This window comes from Mastomys coucha, unplaced genomic scaffold (assembly GCF_008632895.1).
Source record: "Mastomys coucha isolate ucsf_1 unplaced genomic scaffold, UCSF_Mcou_1 pScaffold11, whole genome shotgun sequence".
NCBI classification, from domain to species: domain Eukaryota; kingdom Metazoa; phylum Chordata; class Mammalia; order Rodentia; family Muridae; genus Mastomys; species Mastomys coucha.
In genome coordinates this window covers 12,720,058-12,734,340 of record NW_022196893.1, presented here as the reverse complement: position 1 = coordinate 12,734,340, position 14,283 = coordinate 12,720,058, and the positions used below count along the sequence as shown (strand labels likewise).

General features: G+C 52.2%; 2 protein-coding genes across 2 annotated transcripts in view; one reads left to right on the top strand and one right to left on the bottom strand.

The window, feature by feature from the left end:
- Pmm1 (phosphomannomutase 1) overlaps positions 1–6,755 on the top strand; it is a 10,767-nt gene extending 4,012 nt beyond the window's left edge. Inside the window, exons 3-8 of the mRNA XM_031350328.1 lie at positions 1,330–1,406; positions 1,505–1,596; positions 2,280–2,379; positions 5,013–5,088; positions 5,828–5,943; positions 6,251–6,755. Of these exons, the coding sequence (XP_031206188.1) occupies positions 1,330–1,406; positions 1,505–1,596; positions 2,280–2,379; positions 5,013–5,088; positions 5,828–5,943; positions 6,251–6,373 (584 nt within the window). The 3' untranslated portion in view covers positions 6,374–6,755. The remainder of the gene's footprint in view (positions 1–1,329; positions 1,407–1,504; positions 1,597–2,279; positions 2,380–5,012; positions 5,089–5,827; positions 5,944–6,250) is intronic.
- A 142-nt stretch (positions 6,756–6,897) lies between these two features.
- Positions 6,898–14,283, bottom strand: part of Csdc2 (cold shock domain containing C2) — a 14,826-nt gene continuing 7,440 nt past the window's right edge. The window contains exons 2-4 of the mRNA XM_031350336.1: positions 11,101–11,402; positions 9,151–9,273; positions 6,898–8,781 (exon numbers count right to left, since the gene is read on the bottom strand). Coding sequence (XP_031206196.1) covers positions 8,619–8,781; positions 9,151–9,273; positions 11,101–11,279 — 465 coding nt within the window. The 5' untranslated portion in view covers positions 11,280–11,402 and the 3' untranslated portion in view covers positions 6,898–8,618. The remainder of the gene's footprint in view (positions 8,782–9,150; positions 9,274–11,100; positions 11,403–14,283) is intronic.

Sequence of the window (14,283 nt, the reverse complement as noted above, 5' to 3'; positions counted from 1 at the left end):
CTTGGGTATTCCCCTGCTTCTGTGGGGCAGAATGAGTCGGAAGAGCAGGTTGGCTCCACCCTGAACATTTACTGCGCCCCTGATAGTAGCCAGGGACTCTGCTAGATTGCAGAGAAACAGCTAGAAACAGAGCATGCAGCATCCTGCCATTAGACCATGTACGTTTTACTCAGCTTCCATTTATTTGTTTGTTCATTTATTTCCTCTGTCTTTACTGACAGCCTGGTTGACAGTGTCTGTGATGTGTTGAGAATGGCCCTGTATCCGTCCTATGTTCTTGCTTTAGGGGGGATGTGATTGACTTCTTGTGTGTATGTACCTACCTTTGGAGGTCAGAAGAAAGCTTGCAAGAATCAATTCTCTCCTTCCATGTGGCAAGCGCCTTTACTCGCTGAGCCGTCTCACCAGCTCTGTTCATTGGTTTTGGAGACAGTCTCGCTCTGGAGACTGGCAGCAGTTAGTATTGCAGACTCTGTTGGCTTTGAATGGACAGTGCTCCCCCTGCCTTTGTCTTCTGAGCACGGGCATGATCCACTGCTCTCAGCTTTTTGTTTTGAGACGGAATTTTACTGTGTATTACAGTATTACAAGCTGAGGCTGATCTTGTACTCATAGCCATCCTCCTGCTTCAGCCTGTTGAGTTTTGATGTTATACATGTACATATACTTAAGAGGACTTATTTTAATGGTGAAAATGGAACAGTGAAGTAATCTGGAAATCCGTAGTTTCGTCTCAGGTCAGGAAGGCCCCTCAAGCTAGAAGCTTGCTTCAGTTTTCCCATTTCTTCTCTCCTTGTTTTAGTCACTCCAACTCCTAACTCTATTTCCATCTGTCCAAACTTCCCTTTTTACCATACACCGTAGCCCCAGTGATACACCATCTGCCACCCAGACATCCTGTGGGGTGTCCTAACCATGCTCTCTGAGCCTCCCTGTCTCCCATCTGATTCTTGTAGCACCCAGAGCTGGAGACTGCTGTGTACTCTCTGTGGGTAAAAGAGAAAGGAGCCTGGAGTCTTCATGCAGGAGGGGCTGTGGGAGCAGGGTGGAAATGGCGCCCTCTTCTGGGCATTCCTGGGAAGTCTTCCAGGAGGGGGAGCTAAATCTTGGAGGATGAGCAGAGGGGACCCCAGGGCCAGGGTATCCCAGACAGAAGGTCCTGCCTAGGCATTGGCCTAGAGGAATGACTGGCTAATGTGGGAGCAAACGAAGATGCCAGAAAAGCTGGTTTAGGGCAGAACAGATAGACACAGATGCTTGTTCTGGGGTAACACTGGGGCCTTGTCTCATGTTCTCTCTTTCTCTTACGGTTTCTCCATGGGCCCCAAGTCATTGAGAAGTTTGATTACGTGTTTGCTGAGAACGGGACAGTCCAGTATAAACATGGACGGCTACTCTCCAAACAGGTCAGTGCCCCAGGGCTTGGCTGGGGCATCCCACTTTCCCACACGGGTTCTGCAGTCTTGTGTGCGCCACAGTTCGAGCCTTGTGTTCCTTACAACAGACAATCCAGAACCACCTGGGGGAGGAGCTCCTGCAGGACTTGATCAACTTCTGCCTCAGCTACATGGCCCTGCTCAGGCTGCCCAAGAAGCGGTGAGGCGACCCTGATCTGGGCTCGAGGGAAGAAAGCAGGAGTTTTGGGTTGTTTTTTTGGTTTTTTGTTTGTTTGTTTTTTGCAACTGGGGTTAGAAGTCAGGACCTTGGCTCGTTGGGTACGAGCACTGATTGTTCTTCTGAAGGTCGTGAGTTCAAATACCAGCAGCCACATGGTGGCTCACAACCACCTGTAATGAGATCTGATGCCCTCTTCTGGTGCGTCTGAAGACAGCTACAGTGTACTTTTAATAAATACATAATAAATAAATCTTTAAAAAAAAAAGAAGAAGTCAGGACCTTACCCATGCTAGGCAAGTGTTCTGCCTCTGAGCTACACCCCTATACCAGGACCCTAACTTAGGGATGGGTAAATTCTCTTTGTGGTTTTTGTTTTTTGTTTTTTTGTTTTTTGGTTTTCGAGACAGGGTTTCTCTGGATAGCCCTGGCTGTCCTGGAACTCACTCTGTAGTCCAGGCTGGCCTTGAACTCTGAGATCTGCTTGCCTCCAGAGTGCTGGGGCTAAAAGGAGTGTTCGAGCACGGCCCAGCAGACAGATGGACTCTTAGACCATGTGAGGTCTAGGGGGACTATGGTTCTGTATAGGACGGGTTTTGAAGTCAGAACTGTTCTCTTTCCCTATACCTTCTTGCTGTCTCACCTCTTTTCTTCGTCACCCCCAGTGGAACCTTCATTGAATTCCGGAATGGCATGCTGAACATCTCACCTATTGGCCGCAGCTGCACCCTGGAGGAGAGGATCGAGTTCTCGGAACTGGACAAGGTGCCGTATGCTGAGCAGTTGGAGACCCTGTCACTTGGCCGCTCTGAGCTTTGCTTTCTTATCAGTATAGTGGGGTTTGAGGAGGAGTTTTCAGTTCAGACTTGGACACTTAGTGTGTGTCATTTCCGTAGGCACATCAGTCTCTTTCTGTCATTGCTGATCTGCTTTCCTGGTGGCCTGTGCCACCAGCCCCTGGTGACCCAAGCTATGGCCACATTACTATTGAACATTCCTTTTCACACCAGGTCCAACAACTCTAGGCTCCCATGTGTCCGTCTACACAGGACACCTTTTCTTCTCCGGGTTACCCCAGGCCCTTCCTTTGTTGTCTGTCCTCTCTGCTTCCAGCATGCCTTGAGAGCCTTTTAAACAGTCCTTCTGTGGCTTCCAGTGCTGGCTGGGCAGCGTCTTCGTGCTCTCCACCCTGAGGCATCTCTCTACTTTCCTTGGCTCTCTCTCCAGTCTTCTGTCTTCAGTGGTCATGCCTTCAGTCCCTGGACACACCAAGTTCTCTCTCTTTCTCTCTCTTTTAAGAATTATTTATTTTCTGTATAGGATTACACTATAGCTGTCCTCAGACACACCAGAAGAGGGCATGGAATCCTGTTACAGATGGTTGTGAGCCGCCGTGTGGTTGCTGGGAATTGAACTCAGAACCTGTGGAAGAGCAGTCAGTGCTCTTACCCGCTGAGACATCTCTCCAGTCCCCAAGTTCTCTTAAATGCTGGCTTTTGTTTCATCTTGTTGGGATTCACCCAGGTTGCCCTTGAACTTGTGATCTCCCTCAGCTTTTCAAATGCTGGGGTCACAAGTGCGTGCCACCTTATCCACCATATCCAGCTTACCCAGCCCCTCCCTGAACATAGCTGTACATTTTGCTCGCCCCCCTGACCGTCACCCTTTCAGAGGTGGTGAGTTCATCCATTCACGCTTCCATGCATCCATCCACACTTCTGTGTGTCCATCTTTGTTCTCGCCCTGACTCTGCTAGCTGCTCTTTCCACACTCCCCATTCCATCCATGGCTTCCGCTCATTCTACAGATGGCAGTTTCCCTCTGCCTGAAGCATACTGCCCTAGACCAGGCTCGCCCTCTTCTTCAGCCTGGCCTCTATGTCACCTGCCAGTGGGACCGTCCTGTCACACTCAGCCCCACACCCCTTCTGTGTCCTGTGCAGGGACCCGTGGCAGTGGGCTGGATCCCAGGCCCTCATCTATGCTAAGCCAGTGCCTTATTGCTGACCCACAGCACCACCCACCCCAAGAAACATTTTATTTTTGAAACAGTGTCTTCTTGGTGTGCAGCCCAGACTGGCCTCGGAGTCACTGTGTCACCGTGCGGGCCTCAAACTTGCAGCTTCCTGTTTGCTGCTATCATAGGTGTGTCCCATTGTGCCTGCCTGCCATGAAAATGCTTTTGAATGAATGAAAAGGTGTATTATTCTCAGGCTACTGATGTGGAAACCAAGGCTCAGAGAAGTGACTCTCTTCCAGGGTCACTTAGGAGATTGGTTGCAAAATGTAGCTTTGATTTGGCTGGCTGCCTGTCTGCCCTCTGGGGTTTCCCCGAGAGTGGCCGGGTCATGACAATGTCACTTGCACAGCGTACAGAGGCCTATAGTAGGCAGTGGCCATAGGAATAAGGGACTTTTCCTGTTGTAATTAAACTTGGTCATTGCAAGCTTCCAGCCATGTGGCCCCTTCCCATGTCCCTAGGTTCCCAGTCCCAGCTCTATGTCCTGTCCACCCAGTGGGATTGGAAATGCAGCTTTACTGAGCAGATGGAGAACAGAGTGAGCCTGGCCTGGTGCAGAGATCAGGAGGCCGCTGGCACCCCCTAACCCTTGCCATGGCCCCAGCTCCTTCCTTTGTCTCTGGTTCTTTCTCACCCCTTCTGGGATTGAGATGCATGGATGTTCCTGTGAACTGTAACCCTGTACGGTCCAGATGGCAGGTGTGTGCTTAAATCTCCTTCAGACTCCAGGGATAGGTGAGACGCCTCCTTATATGAGGGCCCTCGCTTGATCAGCTCAGGGTCATCATGATGGACATATTAGGGCTGGGCTTCACACATTCCCTGCCCAATCACCAGCCTCCCTGCTAATGGGGGGAAGTGCAGCCCCCCCAACCCTGGGCTCTGAGCTATATATCCTCAGAGTGTGGAACACTCTATCCCTGTGGTCCACCCACCTGCTAGGAAGGCAGCAGGATCGAGGCCAGCAAGGAGCTCACGTCTCTCAGCTCTGGCTTTTCCTTCAAGGAGAAGCAGACAGTGGCCAGTAATTCCTTTTCTATCATTTAGTTTTGGCAGTGGGCTCAAAGAAGTCATGTAACTTGCCTAAGGCCACACAGTTAAGCAGTCACCAGGCCTAGAACCCAGTTAGCCTGTGGATTTATCTCAGCGTGAGTCCTGCCTGACCTGACTCCCATGCCCTCCCACCTCTTCTTTGGCCTCCATACCCCCTTGACAAGGGTCACTGATTTCTGGATCTAGGCCTCAGCGCTGCTGCTAAGGCAAGGTGAGCTGCTGCTTCCCCATCTGTAAAGTTGGGGCCATTAGACCAGGGAGCTGACCGGGTTATGGGCCTGGTGTACAGAAGGCCCTCTGGTCCAGTGTGCACCCTTCCTTTCCAGAAGGAGAAGATCAGGGAGAAGTTCGTGGAAGCCTTGAAGACAGAGTTTGCTGGCAAAGGGCTGAGGTTCTCCCGAGGTACGCCTTTCCTGGGGTGGGCTCAGGCACAAGTGGGGGACACTATTTGTTTGCCCACCTTGTTCAGTGATGCCCCTAATGGTGAATTGTCCCCACCCTTCCCGAGCCCAGTCTGACTGGCTAGGAAGTCACAGGCTCTGCGGCTCTCTACAGCTAGCTGCCTCGCCTCACCTCACCTCTGCCACCAGCTGCTTGCTCCCCGAGGCTCCTGGGGCATCTGGTATCCCAGCTGCCTTCTCAGCTTGTCCCCCAGCAGCCAGAGGGGAGGACAGACGCCATGGTCACTTAGAGCCTAACAGTGTGTCACCTGCTGCTCACAGCCCCCTGTGTAGTCCCACTGTGGCTTGTGTCCCAGCTCGCTGTCATTGTGGGTCTCTTCAGCCATGTCTACCTTTGCTTGCTCTTGCCTGTTTTTGTGCCTGTATGAAATAGTATAGGTCCTAGGTCAGCCCTCGGGGCTCTCGGGGTTGTTTAATGAACAGAGTGCCTTAGAGATGGGCTTGGCACCACCTGTCTGTAATCCCAGCAATTGAGAGCTGACAGGTCGATAGGGGGAGGAAGAATAGGAATTTGGGGATATCCTTGGCTACATTGGAAGTCCAAAGCCAAACTGGATACAGGAAACCCTGTCTCAAAAACAAAACAGAGCGTGCTTTTTCCAAGTTAGCCCCGTGACCCTTCCCGCTACCGGCTTTGCCTGTCCCTCCCAGGACTCTGTCATAACCCCCACCTTCCATAGGAGGCATGATAAGCTTCGATGTTTTCCCTGAGGGCTGGGATAAGCGCTTCTGCCTGGATAGTCTGGATGAAGACAGCTTCGACATCATCCACTTCTTTGGAAATGAGACCAGTCCTGTGAGTGTGGCCCTGCTCGGTCCCCCTCAACCCCATACCTGAGGGCCAGGCCAGGACACATTGCAATAGAAAACACTGTTCCCATTCTACAGTTAGGAAGACTGGGGCTCAAAGAAGGTCAGACACTTACACCACGTCATACAGCAAGTCAGGACAGGTCTGACAAGCCTGGACTCCTGGCTGTTCTAAGGAGGGGAGGTCTGTAGGAGCCAGTATGGGAAGGGTAGCTCTTGGGCCCCAGTCCTGGGCTCCTGCCTTGCAGGCATCACTTAAAACCATGTCTTCTCTGTTCTTCCTCTGAGCGCAGGGTGGGAATGACTTTGAGATCTACGCGGATCCCCGGACTGTTGGCCACAGCGTGGTCTCACCTCAGGACACTGTACAACGATGTAGAGAGCTTTTTTTCCCAGAGACGGCCCACGAGGCCTGACGGTGCCTGTAGCTGAGCACTGGGACCTTCAAAGAGCTCTGACCAGGCCTGAAGACAGAACCATGGGGTGCCACGGTTCCCATCCCACTGGCCCAAAATGTAGAATCCTGTGGGTCCCTGCAAGGTCACCTACACAGGACCAAGGTCTGAGTGGGAACCGTCCCTAGCCAGGTGGCTCCTGACGAGATGCACTCCTGTGCTCTACCCTGATGGCCCTGGCCTCTGATGCTGCTGGTTTTTGGGGACAGAATAGGTTTCACCACAGGGTAGCATGTGAGTTATGCTATGGAGCCTGCTGGCCAGACTGACCAGGGGCAGGCTGGCAGGGAAGGGGCATTGCTCAAAGGACTTTGTCACAGATATTAAAGTTCCCAAGACAAGGTGTGGCGTTAGCTCTTACTGAAGACTGGATGGTTCCTGTCACATGCTCTTAAGGCCTCACTTTGAGGCTTGCCCCAGGTCATCTTTGATCCACCGAACCATTCCTCAGCCCCTTCCACAAGAACAGTCATAAGACAGGCAGCTCAGGGGCAGGGTGGGTCACAGTTGAGTTTATTGCCAGTGTTAGAAGGGGTGGGGAGTCCGTGGCTGGGGTCTGAAGGGAAGTTTCTGACTTGGCACTGCAGGGCCCAAGAGTAGGGAGGAGGTCTGTTGGCCCCACCACTCAGGTAGCCTCAAGGTGATGACTGCTGAGGGCCTGCTCACAACAAGGATGCCTGGGTGGCCCTGGGTTTCACCTGAACCCACAAATTCCTTGTCAAAGAATCTGTGTCTTCTCACAAGGTGTTGGGTTACAGGCATAGTGGAGATTTGAACTCAGGACCTCAAGTTTGCTGAGGACCATTCTCCAGGGACAGGCCTTGCTGGAGAAATCTAGTTCACAGTGGGGTGTTAGGTCCTTCCCAGGGTGGAGGGCTGGCCAGCACTTGTTAGCAGCTCTAGGCTGCTGGCCTCTGTGCGAAGGGTACTAGGACAAGTTGGGGTGTAAATGCCCCGAATGACTACCCTGTGGTCCTGGGACACCGACAAGGCCACTTAGACAAGACAACCACTGACCCCTTCATCCTGGCCATCTGTGCTCACATTTTACTTCTGGACTGGGTCTCATAAAGGTCACTATTGTGCCAGGCCCTTCCTGAGCCTGTGACCTCACTTATCCTCTGGTTAAGTAATAGGCTCTATAGAAGGGACACATCTCCAAAAGGCCTCCAGGTAAGAGGGACAGTCATACTTTCGGATGAATGAGATAAGAGCCGCCTCAGCTGTTGACCTGTCAGGGGCTTAGAAGAGCCATTGTATAGCTCTGGGAAGAGGGTCTAAGGGCGGGTAGGGGAGGCAAAGCCAGTGTCTCCCTGGCTGAGGAGGACCATTCCTTTCAGTGCCTGGACCTGGCCTTGCCTGAGGTGACATGTCAGTCCATCGCTGCATCCTCAGCTGCTGTCATGGCCAGCGAAGGGTAGAGCATCCACGGGCTTTGTGCATCCCGGGTCGAAGAGATGGTTCTGTCCAAGCAAGCTAGAGGAAGCCATGTCCCCACCTCACCTCAGAGAGGGAGTGAGCTTAGCCTCCCTGGCTCAGGAGGGAGCTTAGCTCTGTGGGGTTCAAAGAACATCTGCCAGCTGAGGAGAGAGGACTGGCCTACACAACAGGAGCGTTCCCTCCTGCTTGCAGCCATGTTCTTTTCAGGGCACCAAATGGGTGAGGACAGGAAGATGAACTAGGTTATGGCACGGACTGGCCATGAACCTCCACGTTTTGCCCTCTTCCTCTCTAAAGGTGGTCCCTATGAAGCACTCAGAGGCCTGGCTTCTGAGAGGAAGGACCCAGGCTCTGGTAGATACCCAGGCCCAGCACAGGAGACAGGAACACAAGCAGACAGGCCTGGGTACTGGAGAGAGTAGTGAGGAACAGACTCATGGGAGAGGGGTCCCCCTTGGGTTCTCAAGAACATGACACAGACCCACAGAGACTCAGTATATAGATAGTGGGCGAGAGGGTGAGAAGGTGTGTTTACATGGCAGAGCTGGGAGGAAGGAGAGACAGGCCAAGGCGCAGCTGGTAACTGCACTCCATCCAACCCTAGGCCGGATCATACAAGTCACGGGTCACAGGTGGAAGCACACATTCACAGCCACAAGCACAGATAGACAGGCGGACAAACAAGCACACCCAAGGGCTGGTCAGCAGCACAGTGGGGGCACAGACTGGCTGCTGCCTGCCTCCTCGTGGGGATACCCCCACCTGCCTAGGATCCCACAACCTGGCCAGACCATGTCTCGTGGGGGGTGTGGGGAGCCAACTGGGTTAGCACCACCTCCACGGCCTGAAACTTCTGGTTCTTGGGTGGGATGGGACACATCTTGTAGGTCACCTCATCTCCTTCCACGGGAACGTACTCCCCCTCGATGCTGGCGGACAGAATGGGGAAGGATCAGTTTGACATCAGACCAGGCCCCAGGTAGCTCCCAGCCTCGTCAAACCAGAGACCCCCGGCCAGATCTCTACTCAGCTGTAGTTTTCTAGGTCATGAGAGGGGAATCTGGATAGTTCTTCCCTCTGAGGGGACAGAGAAGCAGGTCTGGCTCTCTCAGGACTCATGTGGCCTTAGCAGAGGGCCCCAGAGCCTCAGCAGTGATTATCTGGGGACTTGCAGCTGATCCCAGCTCACCCCGGCCAGCATCCTTCAGCAGGGACACACCTCGGCAGCTAGAAGAGGACCAAGGGAGACTGGACGCTGACAGGGCCTGGCCAGAAACAGGGAAGTAGAGGGGACTCACTCAGAAACGTGCACAAAGATGTCCTCGGAGCCGTTCTCGGGCGTGATGAAGCCGTGGCCCTGCGAGCGTGAGAACTGCTTACAGACGCCCTTGAACACGGGGCCGGCCGAGGCGCGAGCTGTCCTGGGGATAGGGAGGAGGGATTGGAGCTGTGGCCTTCAGAGCCATTCTCAGGCCCCCAACAGTACTGCTATGGGGTAGATAACAGAGTGGCCCAGAGAGGGACAATGGCCTGCCCAGTGTGTCTCTCAGCATGGTACAAAGGCATCTCCTTGTCAGTGTGGGTCCCCCTAAATAGCACCCTCCATCCAGATGTTTAGCTTAAACGGGTTCCACCTGGAAGGCTTCTGAGTGGAGCTAGGGGTGTAGCTCAGTGGTGAACAGCTTGCCTGCCAAGTGTAGGGCTCAGGCTCCATCCTCGGCACCAAGCACAAGGAAAACCGTGAGGCTCTCACCATCTCCGTGGCAGCCTCTAGCACGGCAGGCCACTGTCCCCATGTCCTGTTTACTCAGCATCTGTTGCTTAGCCTTGGCTCAGACACAGGTCATTGTACACTTGCTATCCAGATTAGTAACAGCGACAAAAACCTCGTAGCCAGGCACAGTGGTGCATGCCTGCAAACCCCAGCAAAATCACCACCAGCTCGAAGTCAGCTGGGCTACATAGCGAAGCCCCATCTCAATAGAGATAGTTGATAAACACAGAGGTGATGAGCTGGCTCTTGGGGGGAGGGGTGTCAAATCCACTTGTTGCCAAGCCTGAACACCTGAGCTTGAACCCCAGAACCCACTCCTCAGAAGTTGTCCCCTGACCTCCACACACAGACTGCGACACACACACACATACACACCATCAACAATAATAAATGTGAGACCTTTTGGCTCCCACAAATCTGTCCCATCTGGCCTCAGGCACCTGCCCAGAGGCCCGAGGATGGTCCCTGGCAGTCCCCAGCCTTCCTTAAAGGTTAACTCTATGCTGATCCACCTCCCACACTGAAGTCCCCATTTTTATTATTTTCAGATGGTCTCACTATGTATCTCTGGGCTCCAAGTCCCTTCATCTGGTGCATCTTTTTTTTTTTTTTAAGATTTATTTATTTTATATGAGTACATTATAGCTATCCAGACATACCAGAAGAAGGTGCCAGATCTCACTACGGATGGCTGTGAGCCACCATGTGTGTGGTTGCTGGGAATTGAACTCAGGACCTCTGGAAGAGCAGTCAGTGCTCTTAACTGATCTCTCTCCAGCTCCCTCATCTTCAAACTCAGGTAGAATGTCCTAATTTACTACACCCCAGGCTGTCCCAATTTACTGCACCCCAGGCTGTCCCAATTTACTGCACCCCAGGCTGTCCTTCCCTTGTATTCAAAACAAGCTCTCTAGCGAGGGCTAGAGAGCTGGATCAGCGGTTAAGAGCACTGACTGCTCTTCCAGAGCAATTCAATTCCCAGCAACCACATGGTGGCTCACAACCATCTGTAATGAGATCTGATGCCTTCTAGTGTGTCTGAAGACAGCTACAGTATACTCATATAAGTAAAATAAATAAATCTAAAAAAAAAAAAAAAACCCACTTGTGATTTGTAGACAAGTCTTATTTAAGTTGAAGCCTCCAGTTAGGAGCTCAGTAAGTGTTAAGTCTCAAAGCCAGGGACAGCCAGGCAGTGGTGGTGCACGCCTTTAATCCCAGCACTTGGGAGGCAGAGGCAGGTGGATTTCTGAGTTTGAGGCCAGCCTGGTCTACAGAGTGAGTTCCAGGACAGCCAGGGCTACACAGAGAAACCCCATCTTGAAAAAAAAAAAAAAAAAGCCAGGGACAAGTGGCCAAGGTGCCTATTGAACAGTAAGTCTTTGTGGGTTGAAGGGACGAGTAGAGGACCACTGATGTCCTGGGAGGACGGAGGACGGCCAGGCTGGGACCTAGGGGAGGGGAAGGGACTCACGCTGAGTATGTCCTGGTCCGTTTGGTAGGCAGAGGGCTGGGCAGGTCTCGAGGAGCAATGCCACCACCACGTTCCCAGATCCTACTGCCCTCCCTGTGGAAGGGGAACGTGGGCCAGACGGGGGACTTGGGGCTGTGGAGAGGTGGCACCACTGGCGGTGACGTAGACTCTGATGTCATGGTGGGGCCAGCAGGAGAGCTTGGTGGGCTCTGGAGCACAGGGGCCGGTGAAGGACTCTGGGGTCCTTTCGGGCAGGGCCTGGCCTCGCCCTGCTCACTGGCCTCACCAGCTATGGACTCCGTCTATAAGAGAAGAGACAAACACAGTTAAGCCCAGCCAGGAACAGCTCTGGATACAGATATCCTCACCAGGAAGACAAACTAATCACATAGCTTAGCTCGTATGAGGCTTTGGCTTTAACCCCCAGCACCAAAACAAAACAAGGGACTGTGGGCATAGCTCAGTTGGCAGGGTGTTTATTTGCGTAGCCAATGCCACATAAAACTAGGCATGGGCTCTTACCCTCTCGTCTCTCTTACCCCCTTAAGCTCTTGCACCCTCTCTTCCCATTCCCTTCCCCCTTCTCTCCACGTGGCCATGGCCAGCCAGCCTCTATGTCTCTATTCTCTCCTTCTCTCTGCCTCTGCTGTCCTCTCAACTCCCCTCCCCATTCCCTAAATAAACCCTATTATATACTAAAAACAGACAAACAAACAAGCAAAAAGAGGCATGAGCCCAGTGTAGTGGTGCACACCTTTGATCCAAGAGCTCAAGAGGCAGGGGGAATCTCTGTGAGTTAGGGGCCAGCCTGGTCTACAGACCTAGATATAAGACAGCCAAGGCTACACACAGAGATCCTGTAACAAAATGAAACAAAAACAAAAGAGAAAAATAGAAACACGCGCGCGCGCGCACACACACACACACACACACACAAAACAGGCTTCACAGTGAGGCCTGTAATAATCCCAGCACTCCAGAGGTAGAGGGAGCAGAACCGGAAGTTCCAGGTTATCCTGGACTCCAGAGGATGTCACAACACAAAACAGAACCTGCTTTTAGAATCCCTAAATTATTCCAGCTTGAAGTTCATTTCTATAATCCAGGGGGCTGGAGGCGGGACAAGTGGTAGCCAAGACAGACCAGCTTCAGAGTTTTTACCTAGAATTTGGTGACCTCCCAACAGTGCATGCAAGACACAAGTGTGGGCTCTACTGGCTGACTGCTCTCAGTATTCTTTCTCCACCTTTGATGTCCTTCCCAGCTCTGCACTAGGGGTAGTGTTGGTTATTTTATAGGAAGCTTGCCCTGAGGCCCAACGCCATCCAATGTGCCCCAAACAGGAGCAGTGAGCACACGGTGAGCTCATGGGAATGTGTCCATGTACTATTTTTCATTAACCCAGTTTCTGCCTCTCAAAATGAGGGCTGGGGATGTGGCTCGGTGGGAGAGCACTTACTTAGCATGCTCAGAGCCCAGGGAGGCCTAGCCCCAACAAGCAGGGTGGGGTGGAGGTAGCTGAACAGTAAGAGCCCCACCAGAGGTTGGTAATTCCATAGGGAGGTGGTATCTGCTGAGGCTTGAGAGACGGTGTGTGCCCCTGAGCAGCGGCACTGCCCTGGCTACTGCTTCTTAAAAAAATTTTTTTTAAGTAATTTCATTGTCTTCCATTGTATTCAGGGCCTGGCACCTAGAAGGCCTCAGGAAGATGTGCCTCTCTTGAGGAAAAGAGAGTCACTCTCCTGTCATGACCTATGCCCACTTCCTCAAGAACTGTGGAGTCCCAGAGTCTAAGAGATATCGCTATAGAAACTGGAAGCAACAAGTGGCCTAGAAGACTTGGGTGGGGGGGGACCTCAGAACCAGGAGACCCTCAGTTCTGCTACTACTAGCTGCTGACTTTGGGTAGCACTTTAGCTGGCCTCAGTTTCCTCATCTGTGCAATGGGACAGGCATGCCCTACCTCCCCCTCCCACAAGTCGTTGTGAAGCTTGGTTGAGCCTGTAAGAGGAAGGCCCTTCCTTAGTTCCTAGTCACAAAGGAGCAGGGGACAGTCCCCGCTTCCCCACACCCTTACTCTTTCACTGCTTCATCATTTAGAACATTTATTTTCTGCGTTTCTGCTATGGATTCAATTATCACCGAGCTGTCTCCCTAGCTCTTCAGCCCCTCCCCTCCTTTTTTTACCAGAGTCTCACTGTGTAGCCTTGGCATGTTCTGGAATTCTCTGTGCAGACCAGGCTGGTTTCTAACTCACAGAGATCTGCTTGCCTCTACTTCCAGAGTGCTGGGATTAAAGATGGATGCCACCACACCCATTTTGTTTGTTTTGTTTCTTTTTGGTTTGTCGAGACACAATTTCATTGTGTGGCCCTGGCTGTCCTGGAACTGGCTCTGAAGACCAGGCTAGCCTCGAACTCAGAGATCTACCTGCCTCTGCCTCCCTAGTGCTGGGTAAAGGCGTGTGCCACTGCCTGGCCTTTTTATTTTATTTTATTTTATTTTTGGAGACACGATCTTCCTATACTCTCTAGGATGGTTCATCTATTCTCTCTCCCTCCCCAATACTCTAGATCGAACCTAGGGCCTCCCCCACGCCCAGGCAAGGCTCTACCACTGAGATGTATCCCCACATCCCACCCACCTTTCTGCGGTGCTATCTCATAGAACCAAGGCCTCACATTTGCTTAGGAAATGCTTTCCCATACCATGCTCTGTACCCTTAAGAGGAAGACCACCGAATCAGAAGCTTCAGCTGAGTGTGGCAACAAGCCTGTAACCCTGGCACTCCTGAGGCTGAGACTCAAGTTCCAGGGGGTCGCAAGTTCAAGGCCAGTCTGGGCTACAGAGAAAGACCACTGTCTCAAATAGAACTCAAATAATAAGAAGAAAGGAAGGAAGGAAGGAAGGAAGGAAGGAAGGGGGCTGGAGAGATGGCTTAGCGGTTAAGAGTACTGTCTGCTCTACCAGAGGTCCTGAGTTCAATTCCCAGCAACCACATGGTGGCTCACAACCATCTGTAATGGGGTCTAGTGCCCTCTTCTGGTGTGTCTGAAGACAGCTACAGTGTATTCATATTAAAAAAAAAAATCAAGGAAAAGGAGAGAGACAGACAGACACACATACAGATACACACACACAGAGGGAGACACACACACATACACACACAGAGGGAGACACACA